At 36.6% G+C, this 24041-nt stretch overlaps 1 protein-coding gene across 14 annotated transcripts in view; it reads right to left on the bottom strand.

Moving 5' to 3' along the window:
• Positions 1-24041, bottom strand: part of LOC106054487 (cGMP-dependent protein kinase 1-like) — a 275978-nt gene that overhangs the window by 102771 nt on the left and 149166 nt on the right. For all 14 annotated transcript variants that reach the window (XM_056020546.1, XM_056020547.1, XM_056020548.1 and 11 more), the window contains exon 4: positions 7187-7353. In XM_056020546.1, the coding sequence (XP_055876521.1) occupies positions 7187-7353 (167 nt within the window). The remainder of the gene's footprint in view (positions 1-7186; positions 7354-24041) is intronic.

The following is a 24041-nucleotide window of genomic DNA, read 5'->3' as shown; positions in this document are numbered from 1 at the left end:
TCGAACTATGATTTTACTGACCTCATGTCATGATTCTACTGACCTCATAACATGATTCTACTGACGTCGTGGCATAATTAAACACATGTTGTTTTATGGTTTTACTGACGCCGTGGCATGATTCTTCCGACACCATAGACTCTAAAGTCTACTGAACTGTGCATAAGTTGGTCATAGTATGACTAGAGTAATTGCCTCCACGTTTGAATATTACCTCATATGTACAATTTGTATCTTCTGCACGAGAACTCATATTATTGAAACTTTGACACGAAGCAGACGTTGTAAAACTAAAGTACATTGTTATTTAGGTCAGTGGAATTCTCTTCAGACCACACGGCACATTAGATACAACGTTGTTTTAATGGGGACATAAGTCTGGGGTCAAATTAAAGAAATTTACATTTTTATGACATTTTGACCTTTTCTAGCCTTCCCAGTTGCTTCCCCTTATTACCATATTGTAATGAGATGACGGGCTGTTCAAAATAATCATGTTATTGTAAGAAAGTAATGTTTTATTTCCTTTTGTCTTCACACTCACAAACATACAGAGAGTGAGAGAGAGAGACAGAGAGAGAATATTACCCAAATATGCCCCACATAAGGGGGCGCGGTGTTCGAATGGTTAAGTGCTTGGTTTCCAAACTAAGGTCCTGCGAATCTCGGTGAAGACAGGGATTTTTAATTTAGGGATTTTTAGGACGACCCTGAATCCATCCAACTCTAATAAGTACCTGACTTTAGTTGGTCGTTGCGCTGGCCACATAACACCTGCTCGTTAACCGTTGGCCAGAGAAACAGATGACCTTAACATCATCTGCCCCCATAGATCGCAAGATGAAAATAAATTAAAATACCGTACAGCAGAAAATCCTTTTTGTCAACCCGTTTCGTGTACCTACAAATTACATTGTCTCTGTAGCATGCTAATTGTCCTATCTAATAAGTGGCCATTTTTACACTTTTTATCGGACTAGTGCAGAATTGTTGAATTAAATTCAAAAGATTAAACATAATCTTTAACAAAAACCTTCCAAAGTTAGATAAACAAAGGGAAAAAATGTGTTTCGTATTCTCATATCGTACATAAATAGATAAAAGTAAAACATCAGTAGCTATTTTTAGTGACTTGGAATGACGAAATAGTTATCTGGGGTGACATAATATAACAAAATAGTTATTTTTAGTGACTTGGAATGACGAAACAGTTATCTGGGGTGACATAATATAATAAAATAGTTATTTTTAGTGACTTGGAATGAAGAAACAGTTATCTGGGGTGACATAATATAACAAAATAGTTATTTTCAGTGACTTGGAATGACGAAACAGTTATCTGGGGTGACACAGCACTATACCAAACAGGGGAAAGGATCAGCACGTGACCAAGTTATTGTAATCATTACTATTGATCTGTTTCGGGATCGATTTCAAGTACCAATAAGGGAGAAAGTGTGAAGCTGTGTTGACCGTTTAGGTCTTCAGAGCTTGACCAAGTCAATAGGAAGTCTCTACGTCGTGGCAATCAGTTCGTCAATCTGTTAGTCGTTCTCTCTGTGTTAGTGGGTTCATCTCTCTGTTTGTGAATCTGTTCATCTCTCTGTTCATCTCTCTGTTCATCTCTCTGTTCATCTCTCTGTTCATCTCTGTTTGTGAATCTGTTCATCTCTCTGTTCATCTCTCTGTTCATCTCTCTGTTTGTGAATCTGTTCATCTCTCTGTTCATCACTCTGTCTATCTGTTCATCTCTCTGTTTGTGAATCTATTCATCTTTCTGTTTGTGAATCTGTTCATCTCTCTGTTTGTGAATCTGTTCATCTCTCTGTTTGTGAATCTGTTCATCTCTGTTTGTGAATCTGTTCATCTCTCTGTTCATCTCTCTGTTTGTGAATCTGTTCATCTCTCTGTTCATCTCTCTGTTCATCTCTCTGTTCATCTCTCTGTTCATCTCTGTTTATGAATCTGTTCATCTCTCATTTCATCTCTCTGTTTGTGAATCTGTTCATCTCTCTGTTCATCTCTCTGTTTGTGAATCTGTTAATCTCTCTGTTCATCTCTCCGTTTGTGAATCTGTTCATCTCTCTGTTTGTGAGTCTGTTCATCTCTCTGTTTGTGAGTCTGTTCATCTCTCTGTGAATCTGTTCATTTCTCTGTCATTCTGAGTTCTGTTTCTCCAAACGATTTTAAACTAACTATTTCATGTCCAGACCACCTATAAGTTGACATATAGTAAGAGTCCGACACCACGACGTGAATGTCCAGACCACCTATAAGTTGACATATAGTAAGAGTCCGACACCACGACGTGAATGTCCAGACCACCTATAAGTTGACATATAGTAAGAGTCCGACACCACGACGTGAATGTCCAGACCACCTATAAGTTGACATATAGTAAGAGTCCGACACCACGACGTGAGTAAACTAAATGGGACTCAAAGGCGTTGTGAGCAAAATGTGCGCCCTACCCCCTTCCATATTTCACGAACATCACATAGAAATATAGGCTGTGTGTGGCACCACTATGAGGGTGGCAGCCGGGGCCCCTTACGCCTCTGCTTTGGCCCGAACTCTGCTTTCCAATCTGAGGACATGTACTCACTTAGAAATGTTTCCTACTTGTAGCACCAAGGAAAGTAAAAGAACATCTAACCTCAGACCATATGACCCGGGAGTCATCCTTTCTAAGAACCATTCGAAGATGAAATGAGATTGTAGAATTCACCAAGAAACAAATAAATAAGTACATTTTAGTCGATGAATTGGAATTGGTTTTCCAACAAAAGCAAAAAAAAAATAATAATTTACATATCACTCGAATAAATTGATAAAATCTGTGGACATTTTCCAGCCGCTGATCAAGTTTTTTTTCTAATCCAATATTAAATGTAACTTAGCTAGGAGGCTCTATTGAATACCAAATTGAAATGACTGCACTTTGCGCTACCAGTGATGCTCTCTCAAATACCGACTTAAGAAAGATTTTACCGAAATGTCGACATTTTTCAGCTTAATCCGTCTCCTACGTCCATAAGAACTGTCCTCTATAGACAAATGTCAGGTTACAAGGAGAACGCAGTGTGGTCACGGTGGTGTAATCCCAGCGTGGTATTTTTTCAAAGAACGGTCTCATTGATCATGTTCGAATCATTAATTTCACATTTGTGTAAGAGTTGGAGAGATGATAATTAATGATGCTGGAGTGTCCAGGGCAACATTTCTATAATCTCTGATTTATCTCCCCTTAACCAGCAGCACCACTGACAGGTCTACAAAATTGACTAGATCTAATTATAATTTGTTTCCAATCTATATCATAATATCATAAACATGAAATATCACCGATTGACTGATTCATTCAGCCATTTATTTATATATGTATCAAGAGATCTCAGCAACTGAGGAACGAATTACATCTTAGGTGCTTCCTAAGAAACGGTTTAGACAGAATCGCAGATTGAACGCCGCAATTCGCAAAAATCAAACACATGTTTTACATTAAAGCTTTGTATTTTGTTTTATTTTTTTCCTCGAAAGGCCGCATTCCTTATATAAAGCATATATACAAATAGCACAAAACAAGACATCCGTATTGTTAAAGTATATTGTCTTTTTCCCCTAATTTAACTTACTTTTAATTTGCCTATTGTTAAATAGTATTCTCGTATCCGATTTTATTTGACACGGTTGAAATGATGAACAACAGAACAACACCGATAACATCAAAAAGATTTTTTTTCCTTTTTTTTTCACCCAAAAAAAGCTAAGACTATAATAATTTTACCTACAGAATTGTCAGAGTGAATGTGAAGAATTATTGGATTATCAAATTTGTTTTCGGGGATGGGAGTCGGTGTTATTTTATATATTCATGTGTTCTATAATTCACAGGCTATAATAAATGTAGTGTGGTGGCGTGTCATTCGAATTCAAGTCAAAAGTCTATGTAAGAGAACATTACGATACGCAGAGTGAAAAACAACAACAACCAAAAATAACGAGGTGGTTCCAGAGAGAGAGAGAAATATATATATATATATATATATATATCATGGGCGTAGCCAGGGGGGGGGGTTCTTGGGGTTCAAACCCCCCCGAAATGAAATCCCCCCCCCCCGCGCCTGCGGGGGAACGGAATTAAGTGACTGATTTTTGCTTTCATTTTGTTTATTTTAGGTGAAATTTTAATACTAAATCATCACTTACCACTGCACAGCCGAGGGGGTTTTGAGTTAAAAACCCTGTACCAGGGGGTTTTGAGTTTAAACCCCCCTACCAGGGGGTTTTGAGATTTTAAAAACCCTATCAGGGGATTTTGAGATACAAATCCCTCTACCAGGGGGGTTTTGAGTTTAAAACCCCCTACCAGGGGCTTTGAGTTTAAAACCCCCTACAGGGGGTTTTGAGTTTTAAACCCCCTACCAGAGGTTTTAGCAGTTAAATCCCACTCTTCTATAAAGCAAAACAAAAAAAAAATGCAAACAGCTATCCCCAAATTCCAACAGCACAGTTAAGGAAGATTTTGATTTTAAAACCCCCTCCAAAATTTACGATAAACCCCTCTTCAATATAAAAAAGCAAATTACACATTGAAAATTTTATGAGCGTAACCAAAGGGGTTTTGAGTTTAAACCCCCCCCCCCTCCAGTTGGGGTTTGAAGCTAAAAAGTACCTCTTCAATATAAAAAAAAAAAAGCAAATTACACACTATAAAATCTATGAGCGTAGCCAAAGGGGTTTTGAGTTTAAATCCCCTCCTCCAGATGGCTTTTTCTTTAAAGTCAAAAACCCCTCCAGATGGTTTTGAGTTTAAAATTCCCCTACAGAGCATTTAGAGTTGAAAACCTCTCTCTTCAATATTATTTTAAAGCAAACTACAGTCACCAAATTCTATGATCGTAGCTAAATGGGGTTTTGAATTTAAAAAAAAACAACAAAAAAACTCCAGAGATATTTTTGTTTAAAACCCCTCAACAGCTGAATTGACGAAAAAACTTTCCTTTTCCATATAAAATCTAAAGCGAAATACAGGCATGTAATTCCAAGAGCGTAGTCAAGAAAGGTTACAAATTTCTACCAGTGGCTTGGGCTCCATTAATAAAGTGTGAATAGTCTTCTGCCGAAATTGAAAAACACTATATGTGGCTCAACAAAGATGGCTAAGACAGATTTTAGAAGTCAGTCATAGAGATCGGGTCTGAATCAAAGAAATCCTATGCCAAACTGGGAGTCGAATCCTTAGTAAGGTTGTGACAGAGCGTCGCATGAGGTTTTGCGGGACATGTTCTCCGACAAAATGAATTACGCAAAGTAAGAGTTGCGGAAACAGCTTTCCGGAAAATGCGCCGAACGGCGCGAGAGGGTCTAAGTCAGTAAGAATAGCACATTAGGTTTTTGAAATAAAACTTTTTAATAGCAAGATAATGCACTGTAGATACCTCAGAATATGCATTTTGTTAGCTTTCAATACCAGAAATAGTGCTCGGCGGCGGGGCTTTGCCCCCGCGCTGTACACACACACACATATAATTTTTTTCCGCGGGGCCCCCCCCCCCCCAAAACCCCTCCCGAAAAAAAATCCTGGCTACGCCCATGATATATATATATATATATATATATATATATATATATATATATATATATATATATATATATATATATATATATATATATATAGAGAGAGAGAGAGAGAGAGAGAGAGAGAGAGAGAGAGAGAAGGAAATAGAAAGAGAGAAAGATACAATAATTCACGGGCTAAAGAGTAGGTTATGGGGATCGTTAAAGTATGGCCCGATTAATAAAAAGTTACAATTAAAAAGAAAATGATGTTCCGGTCATTATAAACAGCATATAGCTTGCGAACCAATATATATATATGTCATATTCCATACTGAGATGGACAATGATAACAAACAAAACAGAATTTGATGGTCCATTTAGATTTACACAACACTAACAAAATGTCATATTCCATACTGAGATGGACAATGATAACAAACTAAACAGAATTTGATGGTCCATTTAGATTTACACAACACTAACAAAATGTCATATTCCATACTCAGATGGACAATGATAACAAACAAAACAGAATTTGATGGTCCATTTAGATTTACACAACACTAACCAAATGTCATATTCCCTACTAAGATGGACAATGATAACAAACACTGTCTTACAGGGGCAACGTTGCAAACAGAAAAGCCAAAGTTCAAATATAGAACCTAGGAAATAGAAAAAAAGGTTTTAGCGGCCCCCGAAAGGTGAAAAGACGCTATTAGTTTTGTGTGGAATGACTGTCCGTCCGTCCCGTTTAGATCTCTTAAACTAGAAAAAGTAGTGAAAATCCAACATCATAATATTTTAGATCCATTCAAAGTTCTGATGCAACGGCTACTTTTTTCTTTTCTGAAAGCGAAAAATCTAATTTTTAAAATCACTCATGCAAGCATTTTTTTTCCATAAAAAAATACACCACTTTTAAAACAATTCACAATTAATAGTAACAAACACTGGAGGCTTATAGTAGGAGAGGATAGTATCTGCCATATTGTTGACACATTTAAGCAAACGGTTTTAGATTTTTTGTCAAAATATTATTTTTTTTACATTTGTATTGCTAGGTTAAATAAATTATTTTATATTAACTACTAAATTTACACAAAAACATGTTAACTTTTTTTTAAAAAAGAGAAAAAATCTATTTACTATGCATATAAGTGGAGCCTAATTTAAAACTACAATTAATAAGTAGTTTTTCGTATTATCGCGTGAACTGCACAGCATACTCCGAACAATAAATACTGAACTAAAGTAATTTTTAAAAAAAAATTTCTTTACGGAAATGTTTTTTTCTTCAGGAATAAGAGTCTGACCCTTTACAAAACAATTAGATATTCATTATAAGACATCAGTTAGGCCAGGTTCACATCATATAGGTATGTCAGCAATCGCCCTTTGAATTTTATGTATTTTTTATTTTGAGAAACAGTCCAGTACATTGTATAAAACTACTTAACAAATATTGGTGACCAATACAAAATATCGCCACGCGGATTAAAATGATCACATCCGTGATTTAATGATTGCTATCAAAGTAGAACAACCCTTTAGTCAATAGAAGCTACTCATTGATATTGCACACACACACACAAAAGGAGCATCCCATAATTTCCAAACTTACCTGCGCAGACGTAGAGGTGTTCCCCTCTCTCCCCTTCCCGTATAATGTAGGAACTCTTGGTGACTTTCTTCTCGTACATACAATCAATGACTTCCCGGAGCTGTGACACTGCCAGCACTTTGATGAACTCATTACTCAGGAGAGCGTCCTTGATCAGCTGCTTGGATCTGCAGACGTACAACAAGCAAAATAGATTCTTAAAAAATACTTCTTGAAAAACAAGAACCGCGCAGTTACTGCAAGATTTATCTCCCTTTTCTGTATACAACAAAAAGTAATTACCACTAATTAATTAGCTAATTTGTTAATTTTTAAAAATTGATTCATGTATTGTCTTCGGCAAAAAATAATTGTGCAAAGATGAGTTAATGACAATTCTTTAACATCTTCAGATAAAATGTGTATTATGTTTCTAACCTAATATTGAAAGCCTGAGAAAGGTGTCAATAAAAATGGAGTTTATTGTATTGTATTTATGTATTTTAAACCTGTATGAGCCCGTGTGTAGAAGTACAATGAAATGACACTGTGGGCTACATCGTTGCCTTGCCACTGGTCAAAATAACATCATAGCAGCTCAGCGCACACTGATGCAGATGACATCATTACAGCTCAGCGCATACTGATGTAGATGACATCATTACAGCTCAGCGCATACTGATGTAGATGACATCATTACAGCTCAGCGCATACTGATGTAGATGACATCATTACAGCTCAGCGCATACTGATGTAGATGACATCATTACAGCTCAGCGCATACTGATGTAGATGACATCCTAGCAGCTGAGCGCACACAGATGTAGATGACATCCTAGCAGCTCAGTGCACTTTGAGCTACATGTAAACTCTTGGCTACATGAAATCCTATCATGTTCGGTGCAGTGTGCACTTCCAGCTAGAACGTTAGGCCCTGTTCACTCTGGTTTCCATTTCATTCTTGACATGTTGGGGGGGGGGAAGGAGGGCTACGTAAAAAGGTGACCGTGTTGAATGGAGACGCTTGGAAGACTCAGCTCAAGTGAAATCCCAAATTAAAAAAAAAAAGATCCTCTGTAAAAAGTCAAGCTAGAGTCTATCAATGTGTGGTCCAGCGGTTACTACCTTTCAGAAAACAGGCCATTGGAGTTCTAAGCTCAAGTTCATGTAGCACGCCACAGGCCAGAAGTTAACTCTCTCTCTCTCTTGTCTTTGTTTATGCAACGAAGTTTTCAAAATAATTAAGACAATTAATGACTTTAAATACAATTGACATTTCTAATGAAGACATGGGCGTGATATAATGATTATTTTTATGTGCTAAAACATTTCTCAACTTTAAACGTTTTTTTTTTTCACTTTTACATTTATTTTTTTTTATTTCGGAAAAAATCTTATTACGTTTCCATTTCTAAAAAAAATGCAACTAACAAATATTTTTTACAAATATTATAATCTTATTTTGATTATTAGTATCAGACATCATTTTCATACGTCTTATTGATACGTTCCCGATGTGCCCCATCGATATAAACACCTGACTCACTAGAAGTTATTTAGTTAAATCGAAATTTTATCTTGGTATTCAATAATTAAATATATCCATGCATTTGTATAGTGTAATAATACTTTTTTCAAAATGTAAAAAATATCCTATAGAGATAGGTTTCGAGTTCCCCTGACACGCCCCTGCACTCGCGCCAATTTTGATCCAATGCTCCAAGGCTGGACGACTTTGATATGGCTGGGATGTGCATTTGATTAATAAACAAATAGTACCGAAACATTATTATCTTTGTCGTGGTTCATCCGATTAGATATATAGAACTTATGTGTTGTTAGTTCATCCGATTAGATATATAGAACTTATGTGTTGTTAGTTCATCCGATTAGATATATAGAACTAATGTGTTGTTAGTTCATCAGATTAGATATATAGAACTAATGTGTTGTTAGTTCATCAGATTAGATATATAGAACTAATGTGTTGTTAGTTCATCAGATTAGATATATAGAACTAATGTGTTGTTAGTTCATCAGATTAGATATATAGAACTAATGTGTTGTTAGTTCATCAGATTAGATATATAGAACTAATGTGTTGTTAGTTCATCAGATTAGATATATAGAACTAATGTGTTGCTAGTTAACTTTAGATTGCTGTTTTTTTTTTTAAACACAACCAAATAGAATTACTAGAAAGACGCCTTGAACCAAAATGTGTGGCTGAGAGACCGCTTGGCTACGCCTTGGCCACCTAACAAGGAACGGTGCATTAGATTAAAGACATTTAAAACAACACTGAAATGTATTGTGTTAAGATTGGACATCTATGATGGCAGTAGATCTATCGTAAGCGATTGGTTTGAGTGATTTTTTAGGAAATAACTTCTACGCGTTTCGAACTGTGTTACGGTAAAACCCGAGTATAAAGAACTTTACGAGCTTTGCCAACTCTGTCAAATGGTGTAGAAAAGTCAATTAGGTAAAATGACATGACACATGAAACACTGAAACATGACAACATAGAATTCTAGAAAAAGGCAAAAATGTTGGCTATAATTTAATTCAGTATGGAATAACGGGGCGATGGGACAGTGGGTTAAGCTAAGACTTCTATTTATACAGTTTGAAATGATAAGCTGTCTGGTACTTTCAACGTAAATTTCAGTACATAGAACTAGTTTGTGTTTACCACACGGGATGCTCTTTCTTTTCTGTTTAAACATCGACTACTTAATATCAGAATAGAAATCTGGGGGAGGTGGGGGGTTACGTAAGGTATAGGGCCAAAATATTTTAGAAAATCATCATGAATTCAATATTTGATTGTCCTGCTTTCTTAAAGCCATGCCACCATTTTTTTTTTGTCAACGCTGATTCTTTTTATATGCATCACATAAACTGGGCATAGAAGGTTGCTCAGAAGTATTATAGTATAGAAGGAGAGACAATAACCTGGCCTGAACTATATCCTGTAAATTGGGTCATCTGACATAATGTACTAGTATAAAGTAATAAACTAACAAATATTTCCGGTAGTATTACGATTAATGATAACTATGTACATGTGACTTCCGGTTAGCAACGTCACTATCATCATCACATCCGCATATTACGTACTATTTCCGGTTATCACTTTTTTACACCGAAAAATGTCCCAGCCTTGACTTCCGGTCAACTATTCCCCTCCACTCGCTATCAGAACTTAAACAGAACAATCGAGAAACCTGTTTATGTTTGAGAGCTAAATATGTATTTCAATGCGCAAAGGAAACAAATCATAACATATATATCGAATGACCAATTGAGCCATCTATATTCTAGTGCAGGACATCCACGTCTCGCTATACGCAGAGAAGAAAACAATACAGACACTACCGGGGCTCTCTTACGTCCGTTGAATGTTGCCCTCTGGCCATAGAACGTATTCCAATGGAGGGGAGAATGGTCTAGAATGAAGATGAAATTATCTCTGCTCGATTTCAATTCAGAAACTCTAGAAAAGAGTGAAAAAAAGTGGATAGAGAAAATGCCGGGAAAGATATTCAATGCGGTTGATTTGATTTCGTGTGGCTATTACAATGGCGAATTTAGGTCAACTGATGCCTTCCTATAAACGGTTTCAGAATGATGATTAGCGGCCAATAATTCAGTCTTATTGTGAACAGGAAAGACGTGGATTGTTCCATTTAGTTGTATATACATAGAAGAAAACTATTTAAATATATATATATATATATATAGAATTTAGGTCAACTGATGCCTTCCTATAAACGGTTTCAGAATGATGATTAGCGGCCAATAATTCAGTCTTATTGTGAACAGGAAAGACGTGGATTGTTCCATTTAGTTGTATATACATAGAAGAAAACTATTTAAATATATATATATATAATATATATATATATATATATATATATATATATATATATATATATATATATATATATATATATATATATATAAAATACCACTGACTAGATCTAGAGTCTTTTTCTTTCTTTTTTTTTCGATAGAGAGAGAGAGTGAGAGAATGATAGGAAGGTAGAAAAGGTAAGAGAGAGAGAGAGAGCGAACTGTAAAATTTCATTGTAACAGATACACTAACTCACGTGCTAAAAAGTATGTTAGGTTGATCCTTAAAATGTGGCCTGTTTATTATGATTAAAAAAAAAAGAAAAGGGGGTGTGCTGGCCAAATTTATTAATATAAAGCCTGTGGAAAAATCATCGGGCGTATGGCATGATGTGTATTGCTAGTCATGTATATATATATATAAGTGTATATATCGATTGAGAGAAACAGAGAAACGGGCAGACCCAGACATAAGAGACAGAGAGTTATGCGCGGGACTGATAAATCATAAACCGTTAGTCTCCACGTTCTAATTGTGTATCTAGATGTTTGTGAGTATGACTTTTAAGTAAAATCGTGAAAAGAAGAAATAAAGAGACCCCTTTATATAATGTAGCTTCTTAAAACGACCATGACATTTGTCACCACTGTTTATTCAATCAGTTGAGGAATAGATCGATCTTGACAAATCAAACATATATATCACCGGTATTGCCACATTGATAGCCGTTATTTAGTTCAGACCTGTGTTTCTCTTCTTCCGAATGTACTCTAAGCTTTTAGCTCTACAGAGTTCAAACATAATCCCACAGTGATTTTAATTAACCTACTTCTAAAGAAAGCTCCCTGACTTGCTATAAAGAGTAAGAGACAGATGTCCATTCCATATTTAGCAGCGATGGCAAGTCAAAAAAGGAAAAAAAAAAACTAGACCGGGAATTCCCATTTCAAAGCTTTCCCTTTCTGTTCCCTCGTTAGGAAAAAAAAAAGCCGCCATTAAACCTATGGACACACGAGTCACATAGAAAATACAGTTCCGAACTGAAGCATACGCAATAACACGCACACTGAGTACTAAACATATACACATGTTTATCTTTAGTGTTCATTCTTCTTGAATAAACAATGTGATAGAATTATAAAGGATGACCTGAAGTGATGTCACAGATGTGCAGAGCACATTACGGGACCCTCATATGTGTACATCATCTCTCTATCTCTCTCTCTCTCTCTCTCTCATTCTCTCTCTCTCTCTTTTAAGCACACATACACACGCCCGGTGATACACACTCATTACGCTCAGTTTGTTTAAGTCCGCCGCCAGACGAGAGGTGGTTACCATGGAAACTCCAGATATTAATATAAACTAAATCCTATTTTTTTTAAAAATTGCCTACTGATGAATGACCAAGCACTGCAATTACTTCCCCTGTCATTATCTGGTTGACTGAAGTTAATATAGAATTTAATACTTCCATTTTAACGAAACGTAGATATAATTTGCATGCTTTCGATTTGAATCAATTTTATCAATAAGAGATTCAAGAACATTAATCGCCCTTGACCAGAAATTTTTAGCGGTCCCAGAAAGGGAAATAGCCGCAATGAGTTTTGTGTGCTCTGTCTGTCCGTCGGTCCGTCTCGTTTAGATCACAGAAGCTAAAAAAAAAAAAGATATTGAACATTCGACATTCATGATTTGAGATCTTGCAACTGCTACTTTTTTCTTTTCTGAAAGGGAATCGTTTAATTTTTAAAAAAAATAAACATGTAAGCAGTTTTTTTTCACAAAAATACACCATTTTTGAAAAATATTCACTATTAATAGTGAAAATATGTACAATATATCAAGAAAAACACAGGAGACAAAATTACACAGATAAGTCATAATTCTATGTATTTGTTTATGCATTGATATATACTTTTAGTTATTTTCTAAAACAATATTTTGCAAAAATAATTGTATTACTAAGTTAAGTGTGCCCTAATATATATAAATATAGATTGATAGATAGATAGATAGATAGATAGATAGATAGATAGATATTAAATAAAATATTTACTTTGGTGAAAGAATGCATTTAGTATGTATATACGTAACGCATACTTTAAAACATCCTTTAACAAGCAGTGTTTCCTATTATACACGCGCAATGCAATATAAGATAAGATAAGATAAGATAATATTATTGATCCAATCAAATGGAAATTCGGTTTCACTACATCTGACAACCTCAGCATAGCTACTGTACAATAACAGTACAGATAAAAAATTCGAACCACATTCGTACTGTACATGTAAGCACAATCAAGATATAACCAAAGGGATTGGTTTCTTTCTTGAGGCCTTGAATGAAAAATTAGCCCTTTAGAAAACATTACTTTTTATTACAAAGCTTATATCAACTCTGTCTGTCTATCTGTCTGTCTGGTAAAAAGTGTGTACACGTTAGTTCTCTGAGCTCCCAAAGGCAGCATACGAAACCTCCAAGAAACCTGCCAGATACCTCCCAGAAACCTGCCAGATACCTCCCAGAAACCTCCCAGATACCCCTGTTAAAAATGATAGGACTAACACGCAATGAGCATGCTGAAGAAACATGGAAGATAATTAGTACGAAAGAAACTTAAAATAATATTTCTAGTCAATATTTTTTTATTTTAGCGTAGACAGCCTTTAAAAACAAAACTCCAAGGTTAGTCAAAATCTAGATCAACGATATTTTATTTTTATCATTTTTTAAAATAAAACTAGTCTCCCTGTTACTCTCTAGTCTGCTCAGTAGCGGTCTGGTTCAAATTTTCTAGGTCAACTTGGGGTGTGGGGCGAAATGGGAAGTCTCAGCGCTGCCTCTGGAAGCTTAGTTGGAAAAAAAAAACAGCTCGAGATTAATTTCAATTCAAACTTCTTAGTCTTTAAAGGATAGGCGAACTCGAGATCTCTCGGTAAGAGAGAACCAAGGGGCCACTCAGCCACGCAAAGCGAGCCCCCCCCCAAATGAGTGTTTTTTTACATTAAAAAAATTAAATATTACGCAAAACGCAGGGGCCCCCCAAGAGGTCAAGCCCCCCGGACACCAGTCAATGAACAACTCCTAGCTACGCCCCTGAATTCCATGTCCACAACACAGTGAAGGTGAAACCCCTAAAAAACTAAGACAATCTAATCATCATAACATCCCCCATCATTCCCATGAACTAGTTGAAACCTACTGTCATAACATTACAAACGATCAACTTTGACCTTTCAACTTTGACCTTTCAACTGTACCAGTTTCATAACTCAGAGAAGAAAGAAGAGGAAATATAGATCGTCTGCTCGCAGCATCTAAGGAGAATTCTTGAGTACAGATATGCCATGGGTATAAAGGCCTTAGGGAACACTGGGATGTTACATAACACCAACAAATAACGTTTTTACCCCCCCCCCCCCAACCCCAATATGTTAATTGTAACACAACTCAATCCCCCACCCCTCCCCATAGAGTAAAATAACAATAAAATTGGAATTTTACAAAAGACTTATTTGTTAATGATTTTTCCCAAATCACATGTTTCATCATGGTATCTATAGAAACGAACAGATATAGACTTGCACCCTCTCAGTGTGTCAATAGTCAGATTAACAGATATAGACTTGCATCCTCTCAGTGTGTCAATAGTCAGATTAACAGATATAGACTTGCATCCTCTCAGTGTGTCAATAGTCAGATTAACAGATATAGACTTGCATCCTCTCAGTGTGTCAATAGTCAGATTAACAGATATAGACTTGCACCCTCACAGTGTGTCAATAGCCAGATTAACAGATATAGACTTGCACCCTCTCTGTGTGTCAATAGTCAGATTAACAGATATAGACTTGCACCCTCTCAGTGTGTCAATAGCCAGATTAACAGATATAGACTTGCACCCTCTCAGTGTGTCAATAGCCAGATTAACAGATATAGACTTGCACCCTCTCTGTGTGTCAATAGCTAGTTCATTGCATAATGGACTTGCACCCTCTCAATGTACCTGTCAATAGCCAGATGAATCTCCTACAAATTGAATAATTCTCAAAAAATCGAAACAAAAGTTTCAACAACATTGAAAAGTACAAAAAAAGAAAACTACCTTGAGATCTATAGGGCAGACATGTAAAGGTCAAATGTTTCTATGTCCGACGGTCTACGGATGTGTCATGTGACCAGAACAACGATCAACAGCATTTACTTTCCCCAACTTAAGTCAGATACCTTTAGAGATACCTTTAGAGTTCGATGGTCCCATGGGCGTCCTTAAAGTGTCGAAACTCAAAACATTTATTAGAAATATATTGCATTATATGCAGGCTTCCATACTTATACATACATATACATATATATGTATAAGAAAGCCACTTGAGTTATTGAGTAAAGTGCATGCAAGGATTGAGTATACAAAATACACGAGAACAGACTGCGACAAGTCACGCTAATAGAGAAGATAAAAAAAACCGTATTGATTTTTGAAGACTGATTAGCTTTTAGGACGCAGACTTTAGTCCACAGCTGACCTCAGTTTGATCTTACAGGTTTTTAAAAGACTTGTAGAAATCATTGGTTCTGTTTCAATGATCTAGATCTAGTTCAAGATTTGATCTTCGTCATGTCGATAGAGCTCACGTTTTTAAAAATAAAAAATAACAACTATCGAAGTGTTGAAATCCATGAAATCAATGAGATCAATAAAGGACATACATGTGTGTCCCAGTCTTTAGAGTGAATAGATTTTGAGTTTTTAAAAATATCTTTTGGACAAAATCGATCGATAAACCAGTGAGCTTTTTAAGTCACTATGGATGTTACAAATCTTTTCATTTTAATGCAATTTCGAATATAAATTTAAAAAAAAATCAAATATCTGAAATAACTTTAATACTACCATTTATTACATATTGTAATGTTTAAATCACATTGTCAATAATAATACACTTTTCTACTTCAGCGTTGAATATCCACAAAATAATATCATGAGACGTACAAATGTTATAATGAGCCTGGGACGGCATTAGAATAAGAAGAATATTAGAAGAAGCTGAAAAAAAAAAAAAGATTCTGTACTTCTCAGGGAGATACAGAGAACCGAGAAAGAACAACAGGTCAAAGAGTCAGCGGTGGTACACCAGTCATCCAAAATTGAGTAAGTGGCTACTTATACAATCGACAGTGTTACCAAACAACAGACTTATACTACGCTTCTTGTCTTCTAATTTTGTAGATACAGTTTTCAATACTCAGAGACAGGGATTAGTACCCTATAACCGTTGATACGTCTATAGCCGCTAGATCTCTTTACTTCAACTGAAGCAGGCTACTTTCTAGATCCAAACAACCAAAAGGAACCTACAAAATCAGGCGCGTGCTCCGCATTTATAGGCTGAACACCACTGGACCACTCAGCAGCCCTAGCGTATGTTGACAGTGATATAGACATTCATTAATAATGTATCCCTCCTGATCCTGCTTATCTTACAACACAGTGTTTTCCATTGCATAAATCTACACAAGTTAAAATACAAAATATCTTCTCTTGAGAATTGAAAAAAAAAGGCTGTATATTATGAATGAAAAGAAGCCACTGTATAGAGCCATTAGACCGACGTCATTGGCATTAAAAAGCGTTAAGACTCAAAACATCGTTACGTTGGCTCTGTGGCCTTGGTTTTGTGACGTATGCACACGAAATGAAAGTGGTCATTTCGTATTCTAAACATGCCGTTTGCGTCATTTCCGTTATCTGTCCTTTCACAAATGAATTCCAGCGAGTGCTTTTGTCGTACGCGCCCGAGAGATCGCTTTAGCATTTAGCTCAATGGTCCTCAAGTTTTATACACGAGAGGTGCAACTACAAGAGTAGTATTATTTACTCAATACTTCTCCATCATAATAAAAAATAACTTTCAAAAATTTCGATTAAGTTTTTGGCATATTTTACCCTTTCTTCAGTTTTATAAATACAAAGGCAATGCATATAACCTTTTTTTTTTCTCAGGCTAGAGAGAGAGACAGTTCTCTGTAAGTAAATAGCTGCTCCGTTATATCACGAAATGCTGGTCAAATTCAATCTTTAGGCTGGATTGGAACTTTCTACCTACAGGTCAGCCAGGTATTACAACAACTTAAACCTCGGAAACACGACCTTTCACACTTCAATCCAACCCAATACAGTTACTCTAGGACAAGCAGATATAGGTTTCAACCAGTTAGTTTTCTATTTAAAAATGTTTTAAAACAGAAAACATTAGTAAGATTATATCAGGAATTCAGTGTGATATCTACATGTCTTTCATTCGCTATTGTTATAATGTTCTCAAATGTGTAATGTACAACTGTTAGACAAATTTGTAGATACAGTTTTCAATACTCAGAGAATAATAAATATATATTATTGTTAATATTATATTAATAGACATTCTTGAAGAATGATAAGATTGCAAAAATACTTACTTTTCAGCAAAAATATTGTAATAAATTTATAAACCTAGTTGACTAAGTCAGTGGATTGCAAACATTCCTAACCAAAAGCACAAAAGTTAAACAATTGTTACTGCCCTTGTGAGGCGCTGCCCCTGTTGGTAGGCCTACATGTTTTGTACTTTGTTTTGTTTCTAATGACATTTCGTATTTATTGTTAAGTTGAATATATTAACAATCTCTTTATTACTTCTTTCTATCGCTCTTTCTCTCTCTCTCTCTCTCTCTCCTAAACACACACACATACGTCATTTATTTTATCCTTATTTTTCTCTGCATCTCTTCCATTTACAGTGTTTGCGTTTAAGAGTTTATTGACCTCATTAACTAGCTTCCAGTGACAGCGTGATACAGGTCACTTAGACAAACGTTTGTTTTCAATTAAGTACCACAACAGAAGTAAGAACTGCGTTATCTTTGGACAAGATGCTCTTTCTTTTAATTCATGTAATTATCATTCACACCCCGCCCGCCCCAACACACCTACCATTAAGTTTTAACTTCATGTGTCAGTTTTATAACCTCTAAGCGTTACTTTGTGTGCAATATTTCTTCCATTATAGATTTGGTGTTTAGACTACTTTAGATTTTTAGCTATAAATATTTTAGAGTTCTTATATACAATAAATATAAGCAGCTTTCTATCTTAGTTACGCTTTATTTTAAGCACTGAGGCTTAGATAGTGAGAGTTAAGTCTTATTTTAAGTATTGAGGATTATACTGCTGGACACATTTGGCAATCTTTCTATAATAAGAGTTATTGATCTCAGAATGGGTAATTAAGCTGCTCCGAGGCAGTGCGGACCACAAATAAAAGTCAGTTGCAGTTCCTAAGAGTAGACCACGGATTTTTTAAATTTTGGTTTTTGAATTCTGATAATATCTGGCCATCGCCTTTGCGTTACTGTTTACAAATTCCAAGACTTACTTTATGTCTAGATGTTCATGTCTGATAACTGTATTTTCAAAGAAGAATTCACTCGTAAACTACTTTGAAAATATTATGGCATAGTGGTTGTTATGAAAACTCTCTAGGTCAATTCATTCACATCGAAATCACCTTCGAATATTGGGCTGAGGGTTCGAAACTTGTTCCTGTAGGGTGTAGGTAGTGGGTCGGGGAAGTGGGTCGGGGAAGATGTTCGCAGATGAATTATCAAAACTGAGCTTTCTTTTTTTTTTCGCTAATGTCACAAGTACATTAAGGTAAAAACAGTTGATCGTTGTAAAGGCCACATTGTCTCCTAGCCACAGCTATTGTGCAGAATTAAAGTTGAAACTAATGACTTCGTTTATTTTTTTTTTTTTGATGAACTGTCCAGTCAGTTCTCTATCTGGGTCAACTCCCTCTGGAGCTAGGTGAGACTGTCAGAAAGTAAATACAACCATATGACACAGAACATATTGACCGGACCCGTCCTTTGTCCGGATGCTAATGTAGCAAAGTGATCCGACAAAACTGTTTCCATCTGCGCTTGGCGAATCGAGGTCGTTTGTTTCAAAAGGCTTGGGCGTCTTTACGTTTTCTAGACAAAGACATTAGAGTGAAATCTTAATGGATTTGTTTCATAGGTAAATAGAAATATGAAATTGAGGTCATGATATGGAGAATCGATTCCGAGTTAAGCGATTTCTTTAATTGATACGATAGTGTATTAAAAACATTTTTCTCCACAAAAACACCATGAGTGATGTGTGAACTATAATACATCATTAGTATATTTTGTGTGCGTGTTAAAGTTATGCTTAAAATATTTCTGCATAAAAAAAAACACACTTTAAAACAGCGCTTCTCCAACTGTTGTGGGGGCGACGTCCTGACAACGATAGGCAGTTCAAAGATTTAAAATATTTTAAGTTAGAGATTATATTTCATATTTTAAGTTAGAGATTATATTTCATATTTTAAGTTAGAGATTATATTTCATATTTTAAGTTAGAGATTATATTTCATATTTTAAGTTAGAGATTATATTTCATATTTTAAGTAGGACCTCTTTAATATATATCCAAATTCTCGAGAGGCCTGGGTAACAATACCAACAACTCAAATGTTTTTAAAGAAGACTTTCAAAATGTTAACCTCTAACGCGATTCTTCTTGACTTTCTTTGATTACTTTTAATCTTCAATGAGCTTTGATTGCGTACTTTTGGATTTCAAGCATATTGTAAATAGATATGTAAATAAAACTCGTAAAATGTGTTATATGTATATAAGTTTCTTTTTGTATCATACATTTTAAATTCTCCCCCCCCTCCCCCCCCCCCATCGTAGGAGCTTACTACGCTCTCACAACCCCCCATCGTAGGAACTTACCACGCTCTCACAGCCCCCCATCGTAGGAGCTTACTACGCTCTCACATCCCCCATCGTAGGAGCTTACCACGCTCTCACAGCTCCCTCCCCACCGTAGGAGCTTATCACGCTCTCACTGTTATTTGACCTACACCTGTTATCAAATGAACATTCTCTTTCTCCACTTCTGTAGCAGGTTTAACACAGACCTGAGCATGTGGCCTACATTATGATGTAACTTAAGTGATAGCTTCCGCTTTCGTAGGACAGTGAACAATGGAAACATTTAAAGCTTAATGAAATGATTAATCTTCCTGCTGCAATATCATGAATAAAGATGAATCAAATTGTCCTCTATCAAATTTACTTAAAATAATTTTAGGTAGACTTGGTAGATCAAGGCATCAAGCTACTTGATGTAATAGTCCCAACACCCATACTATTTGACCTAGTTCTTACACACTGACCTATATATTTTATTATTCTATTCTTCTATATTTATATCATGTGTAGACGTCATATCATCGAACCTCTTCCTTCGGTTGTGCTCTGTTACGATGTGCGCAAGCCAAGATATCCTTACAATGTTAACAGATATGATAGTTGTAAGGAATGGATCTGGAAAACACATTACATAAAGTCTGTATGGTCTCAGTTGCCTATGTTTATTATATTTACGCTACGGACTTTAAATTATTTGATTTGTGTCGGGACGAACTTGAGTCATTAGTTCGTATGAGCCGCTCAAGCCCATGCCATGATTTGAGTCATTAGTTCGTATGAGCCGCTCCAGCCCATGCCATGATTTGAGTCATTAGTTCGTATGAGCCGCTCCAGCCCATGCCATGATTTGAGTCATTAGTTCGTATGAGCCGCTCCAGCCCATGCCATGATTTGAGTCATTAGTTCGTATGAGCCGCTCCAGCCCATGCCATGATTTGAGCCATTAGTTCATATGAGCCGCTCCAGCCCATGCCATGATTTGAGTCATTAGTTCGTATGAGCCGCTCCAGCCCATGCCATGATTTGAGTCATTAGTTCGTATGAGCCGCTCCAGCCCATGCCATGATTTGAGTCATTAGTTCGTATGAGCCGCTCCAGCCGAAGCCATGATTTGAGTCATTAGTTCGTATGAGCCGCTCCAGCCCATGCCATGATTTGAGTCATTAGTTCGTATGAGCCGCTCCAGCCCATGCCATGATTAGAGTCATTAGTTCTTATGAGCCGCTCCAGCCGATGCCATGATTTGAGTCATTAGTTCGTATGAGCCGCTCCAGCACATGTCATGATTAGAGTCATTAGTTCGTATGAGCCGCTCCAGCACATGCCATGATTTGAGTCATTAGTTCGTATGAGCCGCTCCAGCCGAAGCCATGATTTGAGTCATTAGTTCGTATGAGCCGCTCCAGCCCATGCCATGATTTGAGTCATTAGTTCGTATGAGCCGCTCCAGCCCATGCCATGATTAGAGTCATTAGTTCTTATGAGCCGCTCCAGCCGATGCCATGATTTGAGTCATTAGTTCGTATGAGCCGCTCCAGCACATGTCATGATTAGAGTCATTAGTTCGTATGAGCCGCTCCAGCACATGCCATGATTTGAGTCATTAGTTCGTATGAGCCGCTCCAGCCCATGCCATGATTAGAGTCATTAGTTCGTATGAGCCGCTCCAGCCCATGCCATGATTAGATCCATTAGTTCGTATGAGCCGCTCCAGCCCATGCCATGATTAGAGTCATTAGTTCGTATGAGCCGCTCCAGCCCATGCCATGATTAGAGTCATTAGTTCGTATGAGCCGCTCCAGCCCATGCCATGATTAGAGTCATTAGTTCGTATGAGCCGCTCCAGCCCATGCCATGATTAGAGTCATTAGTTCTTATGAGCCGCTCCAGCCCATGCCATGATTAGAATGTCTTCTCTACCTTGACGTGTACACAGAAACTGATGTGAGCTACGCTCTAACATGTCATCCCACACATAGCTCCGTGTACACAGAAACTTATGTGAGCTACGCTCCAACATGTCATCCCACACATAGATCCGTGTACACAGAAACTGATGTGAGCTACGCTCCAACATGTCATCCCACACATAGCTCCGTGTACACAGAAACTGATGTGAGCTACGCTCCAACATGTCATCCCACACATAGCTCCGTGTACACAGAAACTGATGTGAGCTACGCTCCAACATGTCATTCCACACATAGCTCCGTGTACACAGAAACTGATGTGAGCTACGCTCCAACATGTCATCCCACACATTGCTCCGTGAGGCCTTCAAAGCCATTGCGTGTTGGCATTGTTTACATACTATATGAGCTGGACAGGTGTATGGAGGCAGAGCTACTGTAGGGAACAGCTTTGTTTACTGACCAGGTACTTCATATTTGGTTTATCCTGGTAAGAGTTACGTCATGGGAGATAAATCCAGGAGTCATTAAGGAAGAGTATTAGAAGAGGGGGGGTCAAGTGTTGTTTTCCAGGGGCGTTGCCAGGAGTGGATCACTTCAGTAGGATGATGGGAAGTCTGATGTTTCTGATTTCATGAAGAACAGCCTGTTTCTAAAATAGCGCACTCAAACCACACTCCCTTGTAGGCTATTTCATCACATGAGATTTTTTAAAATTCCTTATTGTATTACTAACAGATGAGTAGAGTGTAGCAGACTAGTAGTCCAGTGAGTACTACAAAGCTTCTATCAGCTCACACTGTCTGACACACATTGTGTGTCCGTTGTTTTTGCCCACTTCCCATTCTCGGACCAAATTGAAACGAATTCATTTTGTCGATGACAATACATGTATCAATCCGAAAACAAACAAAAAATTAACCAATTAGTTAACTGACTATTGTTAATAAATATTTTTGTTTGGTATCTCAAACAAGGGAAAGAAATAGTATTAGACTGAAGTGGTGGTATAAGCTGAATTAGTCCCCTTTATTTTAGCTTTTCGTCTGAGTGAATGCAAACATGAAATAGAAAATAAATAACTAGACAATCTTCTATGTTTATTGATTTCATGACTTTATATCAGATATGACTTGCCTTTATATGAGATAAGACACCATATCATGGTCTTTAGAAGAGGAAAAACACTTCTTTGAGACTAAACACTTCTTTGAGACTAAACACTTCTTTATTTGGGACTAAACAGGTCTTTTTATGAAGAGAGGCAGACTTTAGTCTAGTTTCTTTTTCAAGTTGATTTTTTGTTTTATTTAAAGTCTCCAAAACGCGAGTCAAACTTGCACTCATCGAATGCTACTAAACTGCTCTCATCTATGAAAGCCTGTGTAATAGTGTCTTCGTTTAGAACAGAAAACTTTTTCAAATTTATAATGAAGCAAACATACACCTGAACATTGTATAAAATAGTTGGTGATAAAATGATTAAACACAGCCAATCAATCCATCCTTTCATGAAATCGATCTGCAATCTCTAAATAAACACAGACTGAAACTGCCTCATCAATAACACAACAACAAAAAAAAAAACAACAACATAAGATTACAGGCAACGATGGAGATAATGAATGAATTCAGCTTCATCTATCATGTCTTTGAAGTTCTAAGTCTACTCACAATTTTTATGGTCACGTTAGTGTGTAATTTGTATTGCGATATCAGCGATGAGTCCGCTGTACATAATATCGAAGTTACTGATAAATTCTGCGTTTTAAAAAAGCTTTTGACATTTAGGATAATGGAACGAAATGTATAAGCTGTTTCGCTTGTAGCATAAAAAATGTTTATTATTTGGTTGTGTATCGTGCAGAGTTGAGGACCAAGGAGGTCCGTGATAAAACTAATAAATCAACATTCACTAGCTTAAATATAATTTCAAAGCAGTTTATAAAAGTAGGTGCTTCAAGTACAAAGAGTAGAAATAATAGGACAATAAAAACAGATCACGAATACTGTGTGTGTTAAAACCACATAAAACATATTGCCTGAGACGGACCACCATTGAATACAATGTCTGAGACAGACTGTCCACCATTGAACGTATTGTCTGAGTCTGTCCACCGTTGAACATACTGCCTGAGACTGACCACCACTGACCATATTGCCCGACTGATTGACTGCTCAATCCTTTCCTATTGTATAATATCTTTGCCACGTGTACTGTGCAGAAAAGTTCGCAGTGTCGCCATAATTGATTTTTTAACCAATCCTAATATGACACATAATTTGTAGTTTGACTGGAAACGATCACAC

This window comes from Biomphalaria glabrata, chromosome 2 (genome assembly GCF_947242115.1).
Source record: "Biomphalaria glabrata chromosome 2, xgBioGlab47.1, whole genome shotgun sequence".
Taxonomy (NCBI): Eukaryota; Metazoa; Mollusca; class Gastropoda; family Planorbidae; genus Biomphalaria; species Biomphalaria glabrata.
This window is presented reverse-complemented; position numbering and strand designations above follow the sequence as displayed.